Raw genomic sequence first — 20,772 nt, forward strand, 5'->3', positions numbered from 1 at the left:
CAGAGAGCTCCACACTCACATTAAACCTATACCAGTACCCTACTTTTGATATATTGTTGTATCACTGAAGGTAAACTATAAGGGAAACTATCTAGATGAAGAGGGTTCTACATGCTAGAATTCTTCTATATCTATAATGGTCTTGAAACAAAAGAATCACACACACACACACACACACACACACACACACACATACACACACACACACACACACACACACACACATACACACACAACACACACACCACCCCTCCAACAGGCCTAGCACTCCTTCTTGGTGCGAGTCAATAAAATGGAATGGAAGCAGTTTGTAAAGAGCAAATCCAAAACCCTACATAGTTGTTCTCAATTTATTAGCAACAAGTAAGGGAGGAAAAGCCGAAAACCCGAGAAGGGGAAACACTTCCTAGCCCCATGGGGACAGCAGCATGGGGAGTATAGAAGCATCGCTATGTGGTTGTCCGTGCTGAGGAGCATCTCTTCCTAGAATGCCTCAGGAAGAATGCCAAAACTACTAAGGAAAGATGACTACATTTGTGGAATAGATTAGACTCGCGATCCAGCTGTATTAGTGTCACCAGGTTGGACATAGTTACTCCTCCTGACCATGCTCCCAAAAAGATGTTGATGTTCACGATCCTGTAGGTTTGGATCTTCCTTCTCGTGAAAATGACAGTGTCAGAGTCATTCTGTCCATTCATGGAGAACATTTTGAAGCATCCTTCTGCTTTTCCGCTGCCACTGCGTTTTGTTCTCTCCTTTCGGTGTGGTGTCTTGTACAAGATGGGGCTGGGTGGTCTGAGGGTTGAGTGTTAAGTTACTGAGGTCTAGTGTTAGCTTTTCCCAGGGGGTTGACTGAGAGGTTATTTCTGTCCCAGTTTCCATGGAGACCCTGGATGTGTTCCCCACACACTTCTGGCAGCAGTGGCACTCACATCTGAGCATAGCATCTACTACATCTCGTGGGGAAGAGGATTTCTTTTTCAAGTCAGCTTTGCAGGGTAACAGAAACCTGACATGTTTCTTTTTATTGAATTCAACTGTCTTCACTTTCTTTTGAGGTGATTTTGAACTCTCTTGATGTTGCTCTGCATCCATCCTTTCGAAGGGAAGAAAATCATATTAGAAACACAAAGGGACTATTGGAAACAACTCATGCTGTACACACTCCTGGAACACCTATGGACACCCAGACACACATTACAAAAAGAGCCTCTTATGGATTCAGGGATCGAAACTTTAGTTTAAAACTACTTCCTGTAGCTATTTTTCATTTTGTTTTGTTGTGTTGTGTTATAATTTTTGTTTGTTTTGCTTTGTTTATGGTACCAATTCACTGAAAAGCAAAGGATTCATCACTCTTTGTATTTGGAATATCTATTTGAGCATGGCTTTGCCTTCAGTATTGGGTATGTGTGCCACGAGAAACACCAGGACAGAATTTCAGCAAGTGGAGCATGCAGATCGCCATTTCTTATTGGTCAGAACTGGTGTCTTTTTTAAACAAATAGCCTCTTCTTTAAGGTTTCCTTTAAGACTTTACACGCTCTACAAAATGTGATTGGATTCAGTCCTATCTCAGAGGGCATGCCCTGGCATCATGCATGTTCTATATGACCCATAGCTTAGGCTGTGCTTCATTGACTAACCCTTGTTGAGACAAGTGGAATGCCATAAAGGAGCAAAATGTGAACAAGGAGAAGGTCACTGAGCACAGATTGAGGTTGGCCAACACTGACCCATCTCTTCCAATCTTTCATGGCATGAGTCAGATTCTGGAGAGCACTAAATATCACAGTGAAGGAGAACAGAAACCCAAAGGCAGAGGCCATCTTTCAAGGCCATGAAGCTCATAGTTACAATATCTCCAGGGACAGAAGGATAGGCAAAGTGTTAATTCAACTGATGCAATCAATATTTGTATATTTATAATACATATATGTATATATATATATGATGTTTATAAATATAAATATAGTTATATACATATTCATTTAAAGGAGCCTTTATAGCATATAGGCTCCAAGGGTTGGTACATGGGGGGAAAGCTGAGAGCATTGTTTAACAGAGGTAAATTTGGCTCCTGGTTAGACCTTTAACCTCTCAGAACACATTTTCTACCTTTAGTATTTGCTACTCTTCTTGGGTACAAGACACAGGAGTGGTAACACGGGTTGTGCACTGAGGAGTTTATTGGGAATGACAGTAGTTTCCCTTTAAAACTAAAAAAAATAACTAAACTAACACAGAAAGATTTGTATTCAAATATGCTTATGCTACCTCCCAGGACCAGTGTAGAAAGCATGAAAGCTAAGGCCACATAGAAATATAGTTGAAAAAGTTAAGAAGTTTTCACAGACGGAAATATGAATTAGCCTGACCATTACAAAATAGCTTTTTGGTTTGTTTGGTTTTGGTTTTGATTTGAGGCAGTTTTTTGGTGTAGCCCTGGCTGTCTTGGATCTCAATCTATCTCTGTCTTTATCTCTACCTCTATCTCTAGCTGCATCTTGATCTCTATCTCCATCTTTATCTCCATCACTATCTATATCTCTATCTCTATAACTATATTTTTATCTATGTCTCTCTTTATTTCCATCTCAAACACCATCTCCATCTCTAACTCTATCTCTTTCTACATCACTATGTCTATCTCCATGTGCATATCCATTTCCATCTCGATTTTCAGGATCATTTCCATTTCAATCACTGTCTCTATCTCTATCTTTATCTCTATCTCCTTCTCCATCTCCATCACTAACTTTATCTCTATTGCAATTTCTATCTCTATCACTTTCTCCATCTGTATTTTTATCTCCATCTAAATTGCTATCTCCATCTATATCTCCATCTTCATCACTATCTCTATGTCCACAACTATATCTATCTTCATCTCCACCTGTATCTCTACCTCTTTCTATCTCTGCCTGTATCTCCATCACCATCTTTATCTCTATTTCATCACTATTTCTATCTCCATAACTATAACTATCTCTATCTTCATCTCTATCTTTATCTATATCACTAACTCTATCTTTATCTCCATGTCTTTATCTATCTATATATTGATCTCCATTTCTATCTACATCTCTATCTTTTTATATCTCTATCTCCATCTCAATCTCTATCTAAACTACTACCTCTACCAACATCACTACTTTTATATTTATCTCTATCTTATCACTATCTCATATCCATCTGTCTCATCATCTCCATCTCAATCTGCATCTCCATCTCTATCACTAACTCTATCTCTATATCCATCCCAATCTATATCTCTATCTCTATTTCTGTCTCCATCTCTACTTCTATCTACACCACCCTCTCTATCGCCATTTCCATCTCTATCTCTATTACCATCACAATATCTATCAAAATCTCCAGATCCAGCTACAGCTACATATCCATCATTATCTCTACCTCCATTATGATCTCTACCTCCAACTCCATCACTACATGATTCTTCCTCTCCATCCGTATCTCTATCTCAATCTCCATCTCAATATCTTATATTATCTCTATCACCATAACTATCTCTATAACTATCTCCATCTCCATTTCTATCTCTTTCTGTATATCTACCTCAATCACTATCTCTACCTCTGTCTCAAACTACATATCCATCTCCATTTCCATCTCCATCTACATCTCTTTCTCTATCTCTATCACTATCACACTTCTATCTCCATCTCTAACTACATCACTATCTCTACCTCTATGTTTAACTCCATCTCCATCAATATCTCTTTATACCTATCTCCATCTCTATCTCTAGCTGCATCTCTATTTCCATCACCATCTTTATCTCTCTTTGAATCGCCATTACTATTTCGATCTCGATTTCCATCTCTATCTCTATCTCTCTCTCCTTCTCTATCTACATCACTATCTCTACCTCTATCTCCAACTTCATCTCCATTACCATATCTATCTATATTAACATCTCCATCAGTATCTATAGCTTCATCTATATCTCTATCTCCATCACTATCTCTATCTCTCATTACCTCTATCTATATCTCCATCTGATCTCCAAAACCATCTCTATCTCTCTCTATATCTCTATCTATATAACTATTTCTACTGCTATCTCCAACTCCATCTCCATCACCATCTCCATCTCTTATCTCTGTCTCTATCTGCATCACTATCTCTATCTCCATGTCCATGTTCTTCTCCATTGCTAATTCTATCTCTATCATCCTCTCTACCTATATTTCTATCTGTATTGCTATCTCTATCTCCATCACTATCTTTATCTTCATCTACATCTCTAACTCTAGTTTCATAATTATCACCATCTTTATCTCTATCTCCAGAATCCGTATCTCTATCACTATATCTATATCTTTGTTTTCATTTCCATCTTCATCTCAATCTATATTTATAACTCCATCACAATCACTATCTCTATCTCTATATCCATCTCCATCACCATTCCCATCACTATTTATATCTCTATCTCCAACTCTATCTCTGTCTTAATCTTCATCTCCATCTTTTTCTCTAACTTTGTCTCAATAACAACTATCTCTATTTCCTTCTCCATCTCCATCACCATCTCTATCACTATATACATCTCCAAACCTATCTCTATTTTATCTCCATTTCAATCACTATCTCTATCTCCATCATTATCTCTACGTAAGTCTCCAACTCTATCTCCATCCCCATCTCTTCCTTTACCTCCATCTCCAGCATTATATCTCTATTTCCATCTCTATATCTATCTCCATCTTTATCACTAGCTCTACATCTATCTTCATCTCCATCTCTATTGTAATCTCCATCTCCATCACTTTATCTCTATCTGCATCTCTATCTCTATCTCAATCTCCATCAATCTCTCTACCTCAATTAGTATCTCCATCATTATCTCCAACTACATCGACATCTTTTCTCTATATTGATCACTATCTTCATCTCCATCTATTTTGTATCTGCATTAATTTCTTTATAACAATATACATCTCTATTTCTATTTCTCAATCACTATGTGTGCCTTTATCACTATCTTTATCTCTATCATATTTATCTCTATCACCATCTCTATCACCATTTCTATCACTATCTCCATTGCATCCCTATCTTTAACAATATCTTTATATCAATCACTGTCTCTATCTCCATCATTATATCTTCCTCTATCTCCAACTCCATCTCTATTTCTATCTCCATCTTTTTCTCTATCTCGACCACTATCTTTATCTCAATCTTCATCTATATGTTTATCTCCATCTTCCTAACTATCTTTATTTCCATCTCCATCTCGATTTCAATCTCCATTGCTATCTCTTTCTATCTCCCTCTTCATCTCTATCTCTATATTTATCACTATCTCTACCTCTAACTCCAACTTTATCTCTGTGAGCATCTTTATCTATATCTTTATTTCCATTAAAATTTTATCTCTATCTTCATCTCCATTTCTATTTCCATCACTATCTATACCTCTATCACCACATCCATCTACATCTCAATCACCATTCTTATCACTACCTGCATCTATCTCACCTTCCTTATCTCTACCTCCATCTCCAAATTGATCACTATCTTAATCTCTATTTGTATCATTGCTTCTATCTCTATCTCCATCATTATCTCTATCTCCATCTGATCTCCAACTCCATCTCTCTCTGTCTATATCTCTATCTATATCACTATCTCTATCTTCTTCTCCATCTCCATGTTTTCTTCATTGTACCTCTACCTCTCTCCCCATCTACACCTTTTTCCCAATCTACATCACAATCTTCATCTCAGTCTCCATCTTTATTTCTGTTTCTATCACCATCGATATCTCTACTTGCATCTCGATCACTACTATGATCTCTGTCTCAAATTCTATCTCTCTATACTTCTTTATCTCCATCACTTTCTATACCTCTGTCTACAACTCTAACTCCATCTTCATCACTATCTCTCTCACCATCTATGTCTCTATCTCAGTCTCTTTCACTATCTCCATCTTTATCTTTGTCATTATTTCTATGCCTATCTCCATCTTATCTCCAACTCCATCTCTATGTATATATGTCTATTTACCTCACAATCTCAACCTCTATCTCTAACACCATCTCCATCTCCATCTCTGTCGTTATCTCTGTCTTTATCTACATCACTATCTCTATCTCCATCTCCTCCTTCTTCTTGATCAATTAGTCTATCTTTATCACCATTTCTATCTCTATCTTCATCACCAACTCTATCTCTATTTCCATATCTATCTCTATATCAGTTTTCATCTCCATCTATTTCTCTAGCTCTGTCTCCATACTTTCTCCATCTTCAATACCATCTCTTTTGCCATCTCCATTTTCATCACAATCTCTATACCTATGTCCATCTCAATCTCTATCTCTTTCAATATGTCTATTTCAATCACTATCCCTATCTTCATTACTATCTTTACATCTATCTACAACTCCATCTCCATCTCCATGTCATTCTTTATCTCTATCTCCAGCACTATCGATATCTCTATTTGCATCACTATATCTACATCTGTCTGAATTCCATCTTTAACTTAAACTCCATCATTATCACTTTCTCTATCACTATCAACATCTCAATCTCGATCTCCATCACTATTTCTACCTTTATCACCATCTCTATCTCTATCCCCACCCACATCAACATATCTTTTACTAACTCTATCACTTTTTTTATCTCCATCTCTTTCTCTAGGTTGATCACTATCTCTATCTTAATCTCTATTTCTATCTCCACCTCTATCTTTATCTCCATATTTATCACTATCTCTGTCTCTATCTCCATCTCCATTTCTATCTTTTTTCTCTATCTCAATCACTATCCCCATCTCCATCTATATCTTTATCACTATCTCTACCTCTATATCCAACTTTATCTCAATCTCCTTTTCTATATACCCATCTCCCCCCTCCATTTTTTTCTCTATATCGACCACAACCTCCATCTTAATCTCCATCTCCATCTCAATCTCTATTTCCTTCTCAATCTCAATCATCATTGCTATCTTTATCTGCATCTCCATCACTATCACTATTTCTATCTCCATTCCATATCCATCTCTATCTTTATCTCTACCTTTATCTCTATCACTATCTATAACTTGTTCTCTACATCTATCTTCATATATATCACCATCTCTATATCTATCTGCATATCTATCTCATCTCCAACTTCATCCCTATCTATGTATGTCTATCTACATCATGATCTCAACCTCTGTCTCTAATTATAACTCCATCTACATCAGCATGTCCATCTCTATCTCTATCTATGTTTCTATCTATAACACTATCTCTATCTCCATCTCCATCTTCTAGTAGATCAATAATTCTACCTTTACCACCATTTCTAACTCTATCTCCATCTTTACCGCCATTTCTATCTCTATCTCCATCTTTATCACATCTCTATCTCAATCTTCATCTCCATATCTTTCTATAGCTCTATCTCTATCAATATCTCCATCTCAATCTCCATGTCTTTCTCCATCTACATCTCAATCTTCATCACCATCTCTATCATTATCTCCATCCCCATCACTATCTCTATCAAAATCTCCATTTTAATCACCATCTCTATCTTCATCACTATCTCTATGTCTATCTCCAACTCAATCTTTATCTTCATATATTTCTATATCTCTAGCTCCAGCACTATCTCTACCACTATATTGATTTCAAGCACTATCTCTACATCTGTCTACATCTCCATCTCTAACTTAACTTCCATATCTATCACTTTCTCTATCACTATTGACATCTCTATCTCAATCTCCATCACTATCTCTGCCTCTATCACCATCTCTGTCTCTATCTACATCTACATCTGCACATCTTTCACTGTCTTGATCACTATTTTCATCTCATCTCTTTCTTTAGGTTGATCATTACCTTGGATTAATCTCTATCTCTGTCTCCATCTCTATCTTTATCTCCATCTCTATCACAATCTCTGTCTCTATCTCCATCTTCATTTTGATCTCTTTTTCTATCTCAACCACTGTCCCATCTCCATCTCTATCTTTATCACTATTTTTACATCTATCTCCAACTCCAAATCCTTCTCTATATCTACACCTATCTCTTTCTCCATTCCATTCTCTATATAGACTACTATCTCCATCTCAATCTCTATCTCTAACTCCATCTCTATCACTATCTGAATCTCTCTCACTATCCCTTTCTCTATCTTTATCTCATATCAAAATGCATCTCTATGTATGCATGTCTATCTACATCTCCATCTCAACCTCTATTTCTAATTTCATCAAAATCTACTTCACAATCTCCATCTCTATTTTTATCTATGTCTCTACCTACATCACTATCTCTATCTCCATCTCCATCTACTCCTTGATGGCTAACTTTCTCTTTTTCACCATTTCTATCTCTATGTCCATCTTCATCAACATCTCTATTTCTATCTCCATGTCTATCTCAATCTTCATCTCCATCTCTTTCTCTAGCTCTATCTCCATCAACATCTCCATCTTATTTGCCATCTCTTTTTCCATATGGATCTTCATTTTCATCACCATCTCTATCACTATCTTGATCTCCATTCATGTCTCAATCAAAATCTCCATTTATATCACTATCCTTATCTCCATCACTATCTCTGTATCTATATTCAACTATATCTACATCTCTGTCTCGTTCTTTATCTCTATCTCCAGCACTATCACTATCTTTATCTATTTCTATAGCTCCATCTCCAGAACTATCTCTATCTGTATCTCAATGTAGATCTCCATAACAATCAATACCTCTACCACCAATTCTATCTCTATGTCCATCTAAATTACATCTCTTCCTCTGTCTCGATAAGTATCTCTATCTCCATCTATTTCTATATCTACATCACTATCTTTATCTCCATCTATATTTCTATGTCTATTTCTATTTCCATCTCCATCATTATCTCTATCTCTATTACAATCTTTACCTTTATATCTATATTCATCTCAATTTCCATCATTATCACCATCTCTATCTGCATCTACATCACTATCATTATTTCTATCTCTATTTGAACTCTATCTCTATCTAGGTTTCTATCCTTATCTCTATCTTCATCATTATCTCTATCTCTATCAGATCACAAACTCTATCACTATCTCTGTCTATTTCTGTATTTACATCATGATCTCTAATCTATCTTGTACTCAATTGCTATCTCTAACTTCTTTATCTCTATCTCTCTGTCTTTCTCTATCTCTATGTCTCCATCTACATGTATATATCCATCTCCTTCTCAAATTGCAATTCCACATCCATATCCATCTGCATCTACATCAGTATCTCTAACTTTTAATCTTAATCTCTATCACCATCTCCATCTTCATCATCTTCTTCATCACTATTTATCTCTATCACCATCTTTATCTCTATCTCCATCTCCATTACCATCTCTATTTCTATCTCCATCACCATCTCTGTCTCTAACTCTGTCTCATTTTAATCTCCATATTTTCTCTACTTCTATCTCTATAACTATCTCCATCTCCATCTGTATCTCCATTAGCATCCCTATCACTATCGGATATCCATCGCTATCTCTAACAATATCTTTACATCAATCACTGTCTCTATCTCCATCATTATATCTACCTCTATCTCCAACTCCATCTCCATTTCTATCTCCTTTACCATTTATATTTCTATCTCCATCTGCATCTCTGTCTCTAACTCTGTCTCATTTTAATCTCCATATTGTCTCTACTTCTATCTCTATAACTATCTCCATCTCCATCTCTAACTCCAACACCATCTCTATCACCATCTGATTTTCATCCCTATCTCTAACCATATCTTTATATCAATTAATGTCTCTATCTCCATCATTATATCTACTTGTATCTCCAACTCCATCTTTTTCTCTATCTCGACCACTATCTTCATCATAATCTCCATCAATGTTTATGTCCATCTCCCTCACTATCTCTATTATTATCTCCATCTGTATCTTTATCTCTATCTCAATCTCTATTGCTTTATCTGACTATATCTCAATTTCCATCTCTACCTCCTACACCATATCGATCACTATGTGATATTCATCCCTATCTCTAACAATATCTTTATATCAACCACTGTTTTCCTCTACAGCCTTATATCTACCTCTATCTCCAATCACATCTCCTTCTCCATCTGTATCTCCATCTCCATCTTTTTCCCATCTCAACCACTATCTTCATCTCAATCTCCCTCAAGATGTTTATCTCCATCACTCCATTTTTATTTCTATCTCCATCTCATTCTCCTTCTCTATCTCCGTCTCTTTCTCCATCTCTATTTCTACATCCATTATTTCTACCTCTAACTCGAACTTTATCTAGGTCAACATCTCTTTATTTATCTTCATCTCCATTACAATTTTTATCTCAATCTCCATCTACATCTCATTCTCTATTTCAAACACTATCTATACCTCTATGTGTAAGTCCGTATATATCTCCATAACCATTCCTATCTCTATCTGCATCTCTATCACTATTTTTATCTCTAGCTCCATCTCCAACTTTATATCTATCTTTATCTCCATTTCTATCATTACTCTATCTCTATCTTCATCATTATCTCTATCTCCATCTGATATTCAACTCCAACTCCATCTTTGTCTATATCTCTATTTCCATTACTATCATTATCTCCATCTGCATATCCATTTTTTATCATTGCTAACTCTCTATCATTGACTTCATATACATCTGCTTTTCAGTGTAAAACACGACCTTCATATCCTTTCCATTTTCTTTTTACGTCTATCTCCATCACTATTTCAATCTTCATTTCCATCACTATTTTATTTGCATCTCTATCACTGCCTCTATCACCATCATTATCACCATCTCTATCTCCATGTGATCACCAACTCCATCTCTCTCTCTCTCTCTACACACACACACACACACACACACACACACACATCACTTTCTCTACCTCCAACTCCATCTCCATTTACAACACTCTCCATCTCTATGTCTTTTTCTACATCACTATGTCTATCTCCATCTCACTCCTCTTCTTGATCACTAACTCAATCTCTATCACCATCTCTTTCCATCTTCATCTCCATCTTTTTCTCTAGCTCTATCTCCATCACTATCTCCATCTCCTTCTCCATGGCCTCTTCATCACCATCATCTTCACTTTTGCAATCTTTATCCTAATATCTATCAATATCTCCATTTCAATCACTACCTCTATCTCTATCACTATTTCTACATCTATCTTCAACTCCAACTCCTAATCCATCCCCACCTTCATCTCCATTACTATCCCTATTTCCATCTCCATCTGTTCTTTGTCTCTGTCGCTATCTCCAATTCCATATCCATCTCTATCTCTATCAATATCTCCATGCTTATCTCCAACGCCATTTCCATTGCCATCACTATCTCTCTCTACTTGTATCTACATCACTATATCTATATCCATCTCCATCTTCTTTTCCAACTCTAACTTTATCTCTATCACCATTTCTATCTCTAATTCCATCTCTATCTCAATCTCTATCTTTATCTTTATCTCTATCTCCATCACCATCTCTAACTCTATCTGCATCTTCTTCACTATCTCGATATTTATCTCCATCTCCAACTCTATCTAGATTTCTATCTTTATCTCTATCTCGATCTTTATCATTATCTTTATTTCTATCTTTGTCTGATGACCAACTCCATCTCTATCCCCATCTATATCTACATCATGATCTCTAATTCTATCTCCTTCTCCATTGCTTTCTTTATCTCTGTCTCCATTTTCATCTCTATTTCTGTGTCTTTCTCTTTCTCTATGTCTCCATCTCCATCTATATATCCATCTCCATCTTTATCTCCAATTCAAACTCCATCTCTATATGCATCAGTGTCTTTATCTCTTTATCTCTATCTCCACCTCCATCTCCATATTCTCCATCACTAACTATCTCTATCTCTATCTCCATTACCATCTCTATTTCTATCTCCATCTCTGTCTCTAACTCTATCTCAATCTTAATCTCCATCTCTTTCTCTACTTCTTTCTCTATAACTATCTCCATCTCCATTTCTATATTCATCGTCATCTCTATTACTATCTCTATTTTTATCTTTATATCTAACAATACTTTTATGTCAATCACTATCTCTATCTCCATCTCCATCTTTATTTTTATCTCAATTGATATCTCTATCTCCATCTCTCTCTCTATATATATATATATCTTTATCTCTATCTACATCACCATCTCTATTTCTGTTTCTATTTCTATCTGTATCTCTATCTCTATCTCCATCACTATCTCTCTATCTCCCGCTTATTCCATCTTTATATCTGTATATATACATATATCCATCACTCTCTCTAACTCTAACTTCAACTGTATCTCTATCAACATCTCTATCTTTCTTCCATTAAAATTTTATCTCTATCTTCATCTCCATCTCTATTTTCATCACTATCTATACCTCTATCACCACATCCATCTACATCTCAATTACCATTCTTATCACTACCTGCATCTATCTCACCTTCCTTATCTCTACCTCCATCTCCAAATTGATCACTATCTTAATCTCTATTTCTATCATTGCTTCTATCTCTATCTCCATCATTATCTCTATCTCCATCTGATCTCCAACTCCATCTCTTCAGTCTATATCTCTATCTATATCACTATCTCTATCTTCTCCATCTCCATGTTTTCTTCATTGTACCTCTACCTTTCTCTCCATCTACACCTCTTTCCCAATCTACATCACAATCTTCATCTCCATCTCTATCTTTATTTCTATTTCTATCACCATCGATATCTCTATCTCCATCCCGATCACTACTATGATCTCTGTCTCAAATTCCATCTCTCTCTACTTCTTTATCTCCATCACTTTCTATACCTCTGTCTCCAACGCCAACTCCATCTCCATCAACATCTCTATTTCTAGCTGCATCTTTATCACTATCTCTCTCACCATCTCTATATCACTCTCTTTCACTATCTCTATCTTTATTTGCATCTTTATTTCTATTTCTATATTAATCTCATCTCCAACTCCATCTCTATGTATATATGTCTATTTACTTCAAAATCTCAACCTTTATCTCTAACTCTATCTCCATCTACAATACCATCTACATCTCTATCTTTATCTCTATCTTTATCTACATCACTATCTCTATCTCCATCTCCTCCTTCTTCTTGATCACAAAGTTTATTTTTATCACCATTTGTATCTCTATCTTCATCACCAACTCTATCTCTCTATTTCCATCTCTTTCTCTATCTTAATCTTCATTTCCATCTATTTCTCTAGCTCTAGCTCCATACTTTCTCCATCTTCATCTCTTTTGCCATCTTCAACTTTATCACTATCTCTATCACTATCTCCATCTTTTTTCTATCTCCGCCTTCCTCACCATCTCTATCACTATTTCCATCTCAATGCTTATCTCTATAAATATCTCCATTTCAATCACTATCCCTATCTTCATCACTATCTCTACATCTTTCTCCAACTCCATCTCCATGTATTTCTTCATTTCTATCTCTAGCTCTATCTCTATCTGCATCACAATATCTACATCTGTCTGCATCTTCATATCTAACTTAATCTCTATCTTTATCACTTTCTATATTTCTATCTAAATCTCTATCTCGATCTCCATCACTATTTCTACCTCTATCACCATTTCTATCTCTATCTCCATCCATGTCAACACATCTTTCACTGTCTTAATCACTATTTCCATCTCCATCTCTTTCTCTAGGTTGATCACTATCGTTGTCTCAATCTCTATGTCCATCTCCACCTCTATCTTTATCTCCATATTTATCACTATCTCTGTCTCTATCTCCATCTCCATTTCTATCTCTTTTTCTCTATCTCAAATACTATTCCCTTCTCCATCTCTATCTTTATCACCGTCTCTACCTCTATCTCCAACTCCATGTCTATCATCCTTCTCTATATCTATACCTGTCTCCCTCACCATTCTTTCTCTATATTGACTAGTATCTCCATCTCGATCTCTATCTCAATCTCTATCTCCATCTCTCTAAATATATAACCGTCATTATCTCTACCTCTATCTCCAACTTTATCTCAATCATCATCATCTCTATCTATCTGCATCTCCATCACTATCACTATTTCTATCTCCATTCCATATCCACCTCTGTCTTTATCTCTACTTTTATCTCCATCACTATCTATAACTCTTTCTCTAAGTCCATTTCCATCTCTATCACCATCTCTATCTCTTATCTGCATCTCTATCACTATCCCTATCTCTATCTCCATCTCATCTCTATCTCTAACTATGTATGTCTATCTACATAACCATCTCAAACTCTCTAATTACTTCTCCATCTACATAGCCATCTCCATCTCTATCTTTATTTATGTCTCCATCTACATCACTATCTGTATATCCATCTCCATCTTCTTCATTGATAACTATCTTTATCACCATTTCTATCTCTATCTATCTTAATTTTCATATTTATCTCTTTCTCTAGCTCTATCTTTATGACTATCTCCATCTCAATCTCCGTATCTTTCTCCATCTGGATCACCATCTTCATCAACATCTCTATCACTATCTCTGCATTTATGTACAAATCTGTCTCCATCTCCATACCTTTCTTTATCTCCATCTTCAGCACTATCTCTATCTCTATCTCCATTTCATTTTCTATCTCCATGTCCAGCATGACTGTTTCTATCTCTATTTCCATCTCTTTCTCTATTTCCATCTTTATCACAATCTCTGCCTCAATCTCGATCTAGATCTCCTTCAGTATCTCTACCTGTATCACCAACTCTATCTCAATGAACATCTACATCGACAACCTTTTCTATCACTATCTTTATCTCATCTCAATTTCTATTTCTATCTCCATCACTATCTCTACCTCCTTCACAATCTATATCTCTATTTCTATCTCCATCTTTATCACCATACCTATCTCTATCTGCATCTCTATTACTCTTTCCATCTCAATCTCCATCACCTTCCCTATCTTTATCTGCATCTTCATTATCATCTCCATCTCCATCTCCATCTCCATCCCTATCTCTATCAATATCTCCATCTCAATCAACATTTCTATCACAATCACTATTCCCTACCTTTATCTTCAACTCCATCTCAATCCCAAAATCTTTCTCGATTTTCATATCCATCTCCATATCTTTCTCTATCTCAATGATTATCTCCGTCTCAATCTCCATCTCAATCTCCACTTCTATTTTTACCTCCATCTCCATCACTATCTCTGTCTCTATCTCCATTGCCATCTCTTTCTCTAGCTCTATTTCTATTGCTATCTCCATCTCAATTTCCATCTCTTTCTCCATCTTCATCTTTATCACCATCTCTATCACTATCTCCATCACTATCTCTGTCAAAATGTTCATTTCAATCACTATCTCTATCTCCATCACTATCTCTGTGTCTATCTCTAGCTCTATCTACATCTACATCTCCATATCTTTCTTTATCTCCATCTCCAGCATGATCTCTATATCCATCTATATCTCGTTATCTATCAGTAACTTTACCTCAATCATTTTCTCCATCTCTAACTCCATCTACATCAACATCCTTTCGCTGTCTCAATCACTATCCCCATCTCCATCTATTTTGCTATCTCCATCACTATCTTTATTTTCATCTCTATTTCTATTTATATTTCTCTCTCCATCAATATTTCTCTTATTTTCCATCACTATCTATCTCTATCTCTATCTCCATCTTAATCTCCCTTGCAATCTCTATCTCAATCTTCATCTCCATCTTTATCTCTATCTCTATCACCATCTCTATCACTATCCCCACCTACATCCCTATCTCTAATAATATCTTCATCTCAATCACTATATCTACTTTTATCTCCAACTTAATCTCCATCTCCATCTCTATCTCCATCTATATCTACATGTTTTATCTATGTCCACCACTATCTATATTTCATTCTTCATCTCCATATCTATCTCTATCTCCATCGCCATCTTAATCTCTACCTCAATTATGATCTCCATCTCTATCTTTATCCCCATCTCCTTCTCCATGTCTACCAATATATCTATCACAATATCTACCTCTACCTCTAACTTTATTACCACCTCTATCTCTATCTACATCTTCATCACTATGTTTATCTCTATCTCAATCTACATCTCTATGTCTAAATCCTTGACTATACCTCCATCTCCAAGTCCATCTAAAACATCATCATTATCCCTATCTCAATCTCCTTCTCCAAGGGTATCTCCATCTCTATCTCTATTTCTATCTTTATCTCTAACTCTATCTTTATCATTATCTCTATCTCTATCGACTTTGGATATCCAACTCCATCTCTATATGTCTATATCTCTATCTCCATTACTATCTCTATTTCTATCTCTATCTTTATCATTATCTCTGTCTATCGAATTTGGATATCCAACTCCATCTCTATCTGTCTATATCTCTATCTCCATTATTATCTCTATCTACATTAGTATCTCCATCTTTTTCTTCATTACTAACTTTATTTCCATCATTATTTCCATCTACATCTCTTTCTCTATCTACATCATGGTCTTAATCTCCATCACCATCTCTATTTTTATGTCTATCTCCATCACTATCTCTATCTTCATCTCCATCACTATTACAATCACTATCTAAATCTCTATCTCTATCTCTATCTCTCTTTATTTTTCTCATCACTATTTGTAACTCTATCTCCAACTTCATCTCAAAGTCCATCTCCATATCCTTCTTTATCTCTATCTTCATCTCCATCACTATTACTATTTCCATCTCTCCATCTCTATCACTCTCTATTACCATCATTATCACTAATTCTATTTCCATGTGATCACCAACTCCATCTCTACCTATTTATTTCTAAGTACATCACTATATGAACCCCTATATCTAACTCCATCTCCATTTATATCACTATCTCCATCTCTGTGTCCTTACCTACATCAATATCTCTATCTCCATCACACTCTTCTTCTTGATTACTAACTCTATCTTTATCATCATCTCTATCTCCGTCACCATCTCTATTTCTTTTTTTCTTACAAATTTATTTAAAGAAGAGAGATATATGTACAAATTTTTAAAAGCGTTTTGGCAATTCTTTTAGAGGTTTGGTAGCATGCATTGAAATCCCACTAGTTACCGTAAGCATAAAGTACATGTAAAACAGAATGTAACATGGAAACAGTCAGGGTTTTCTTGGTGTGTACAGATTAAACATAATAATTTTTGAATACCAAAAGTTAACACAAGGCTATATTCCTAGCTCTTGAATTATTAATGATTTAAAGTCTAGGTGTACCACACTCTGAGAGGGTGCTATACACTAATTTTTTTTCCTATGAAGGACTGAGGTTTTCACTATTTGGCCTTTGTTTTTCTTGAGCTTCATATAGTCTGTGAGTTGTTTCTGGGGTGTTCAGGGCTTTCTGGGGTTAGTATCCAGTTATCAGTGACTGCATATTATGTCTGTTCTTTTGTGACTGGGTTACCTCATTCAGGATGATATTCTCTAGATGCATCCATTTTCCTAAGAATTTCATAAAGTCATTGTTACCATCTCTAATTCTATCTGTATCTCTATCTCAATCTTCATCTCCATCTCTTTCTCTAGCTCTATCCATCGCTATCTCAACCTCCTTCTCCATCTCAATCACTATCTCTATCTCCATCATTATATCTACCTCTATAACCAACTTCATCTCCATCTCCATCTTTTTGGATATCTCGAAACTATCTCCATCTATATGTTTATCTCCATCTCCATCACTATCTCTATTTCTATCTCCATCTCCATCTGTACCTCGATCTCAATCTCCATCGCTATCTCTCTCTATCTCCATCTTTATATCATCACTATTTCTACTCTAACTCCAACTTTATCTAGATCAACATCTCTATCTCTATCTACATCTCCATTACAATTTATCTCTATCTATACCTCTATCTCCATGTTCTTCTCCAACACTATCACCATTCGTACCTTTATCTACATCTCTATCACTATTCCTATCTTTATTTCCATCTCCAAACTTATCTCGATCTTTATCTCCATTTCTGTCATTATCTTTATCTCTATTTTCATCATTATCACTATCATTATCTACATTTGATATTCAACTCCATCTCTATCTCTAACTCTATCTCAATCTTAATCTCCACCTTTTTTTCTACTCATATCTCAACAACTATCACAATCTCCATCTCTATCTACGTCACCATCTTTATCACTATCTTAATTTTATCCCTATCTCTAACAATATCTTTATATCACTGTCTTTATCTCTATCATTATATCTACCTCTATCTCCAACTCTATCTCCTTCCCCATCTCTATCTCCATCTCCATCTTTTTCTCTATCTCGACCACTATTTTCATCTCAATCTCCATCTATATGTTTATCTGCATCTCCATCACTATCTCTATTTCTATCTATATTTCCATCTGTATCTCAATCTCAATCTCCATTGCTGTCTCTCTAACTCCTTCTCAATCTTTCTCTATATGTCCATCACTAACTCTACCTCTAAATCCAACTTTATCTGTATCAACATCTCTATCTCTAGCTTCATTTCCATTATAATTTTATCTTGATCTTTATTTCCATCTCTATCTCCATCACTATCTATACATGTATCTCCAAGTCCATCTACATCTCCATCACCATTCCTATCTCTATCTGCATCTCTATCACTATCTATATCTCTCTCCATTTCCAAATTTATCTCTATCTTTATCTTTATTTCCATCATTATCTCTATGTCTACCTTCATCATTATCTTTATTTCTATCTCTATCTGATCTCCAACTCCATCTCTATCTCTGTCTATATCTCTATCTACATGTATATCTATCTCTTCCATCTCTATTGTATCTCTACCTCTATCTCCATCTACATCTATTTCTCTATCTACATCACGATCTTCTCCATCTCCTTCTTTATTTCTATGTCTATCACCATCTATATCAATCTCCATCCCAATCACTACTATGATCTCTATCTCAAATTTCATCTCTCTCTACTTTTTTATCTCCATTACTTTCTATACCTCTGTCTCCAACTCCATCATCTCCATATTTAGCTGCATCTCCATCACTATCTCTACCACCATCTCTATCTCTATCTCAATCTCAATTTCTTTCACTATCTCTATCTTTATCTCTGTCATTATTTCTATCTGTATTTTCATCTCATCTCCAACTTCATCTCTATGTATGTATATATATATATATATATATATATATATATGTCTATTTACCTCACAATCTCAACCTCTATTTCTAACTCCATCTCCATCTACATCACCATCTATATCTCTATCTTTATCTACATCACTATCTCTATCTCCATCTCCTTCTTCTCAATCAATAAGTCTATCTTTATCACCATTTCTATCTCTATATCCATCTTCATCACCAACTCTAACTCTATTTCCATCTCTATCTCTACTATCTTCATATCCATCTATTTCTCTAGCTCCATCTCCATACTTTCTCCATCTCCATCTCTTTTTCCATCTCCATCTCTTTTGCCAACTCCATCTTTAACTTCATCACCAACTCTATCACTATTTCCATTTCAATCCATATCACTATCAATATCTCCATTTCAATCACTATCCCTGTCTCCATCACTATCTCTATATCTATCTCCAACTTTATCTCCATTTCATGTCTTTATCTCTCTCCATCACTATATGTATCTCTGTTTGCATCACTATCTCTACATCTGTCTGCATCTCTATCTCTAACTTAAACTCCATCTCTATCATTATCTACATCTCTATCTCTATCTCCCTCCATATTAACACATATTTAACTATCTTGATCACTATTTCCATCTCCATCTTTTTCTCTAGGTTGGTCACTATCTTTGTCTCTATCTCTATGTCCACCTCTATCTTTATCTGCATCAACATCACTATCTCTATTTTCATCTCCATTTTGATCTCTTTCTCTATCTCAATCACTATCCCCATCTCCATCTCTATCTTAATCACTATCTCTTCCTCTATTTCCAACCCCATTTCCATCTCTTTCTCTATATCTATACCCATCTCCCCTCCATTTCTTTCTATATATCGACCATTATCTTTATCTCAGTCTCAGTCTCCATCTCTATCTCAATCTCCATCTCCATCTCTATATCAACTTCTATTGCTATCACTATCTCTCTCTCCATCTCTCTAAATATATAACCATCATTATCTCTACCTCTATCTCCAACTTTATCTCAATCACCATCTCTATCTCTATCTGCATCTCCATTATTATCTTTGTCTCTATCTTTATCTCCATCTCTTTCTCTATCTCTATCTCCATCACTATCTCCATCTTTCTTTATTTTATGTCCATCTTCATCAGTCTCTTTATCAAAATCTTCATTTCAATCACTATCTCTTTCTCCATCACTATATCTGCATCTACCTCCATCTCCATATATGTATTTATCTCTATCTCTAGTACTATCTCTATCTTCATCTCTTTCTCTATCTCCATCTCCAACACTATCTCTAATTCTATATCTATCTCGATCTCTATCTGTATCACCATCTCTACCTCTATCACTATCTCGATTTTTATGTCCATCTATATCGACATTTCTTTCTCTATCTTGATCACTATTTCATTTTTTTACTATTTCTATCTCCATCTATTTTGCTATCTCCATAACTATCTTTATCTCTATCTCCATTTCTATTTCTATCTCCACATCTATGTCTATCTCATCACTATCTTTATCTCTATTTCCAACTC

General features: G+C 35.5%; 1 protein-coding gene across 1 annotated transcript in view; it reads right to left on the reverse strand.

Annotated features, from left to right (window-relative positions):
• Window positions 1-684: 684 nt before the first annotated feature.
• LOC308414309 (uncharacterized protein) overlaps window positions 685-20,772 on the reverse strand; it is a gene marked incomplete at its 3' end in the record, with an annotated part of 54,130 nt that continues 34,042 nt past the window's right edge. Inside the window, exon 3 of the mRNA XM_080909537.1 lies at window positions 685-1,099. Within this exon, the coding sequence (XP_080765663.1) occupies window positions 685-1,098 (414 nt within the window). The 5' untranslated portion in view covers window position 1,099. The remainder of the gene's footprint in view (window positions 1,100-20,772) is intronic.

The sequence above is a fragment of the Micromys minutus genome (assembly GCF_963924665.1).
Source record: "Micromys minutus genome assembly, chromosome: X".
NCBI lineage: Eukaryota > Metazoa > Chordata > Mammalia > Rodentia > Muridae > Micromys > Micromys minutus.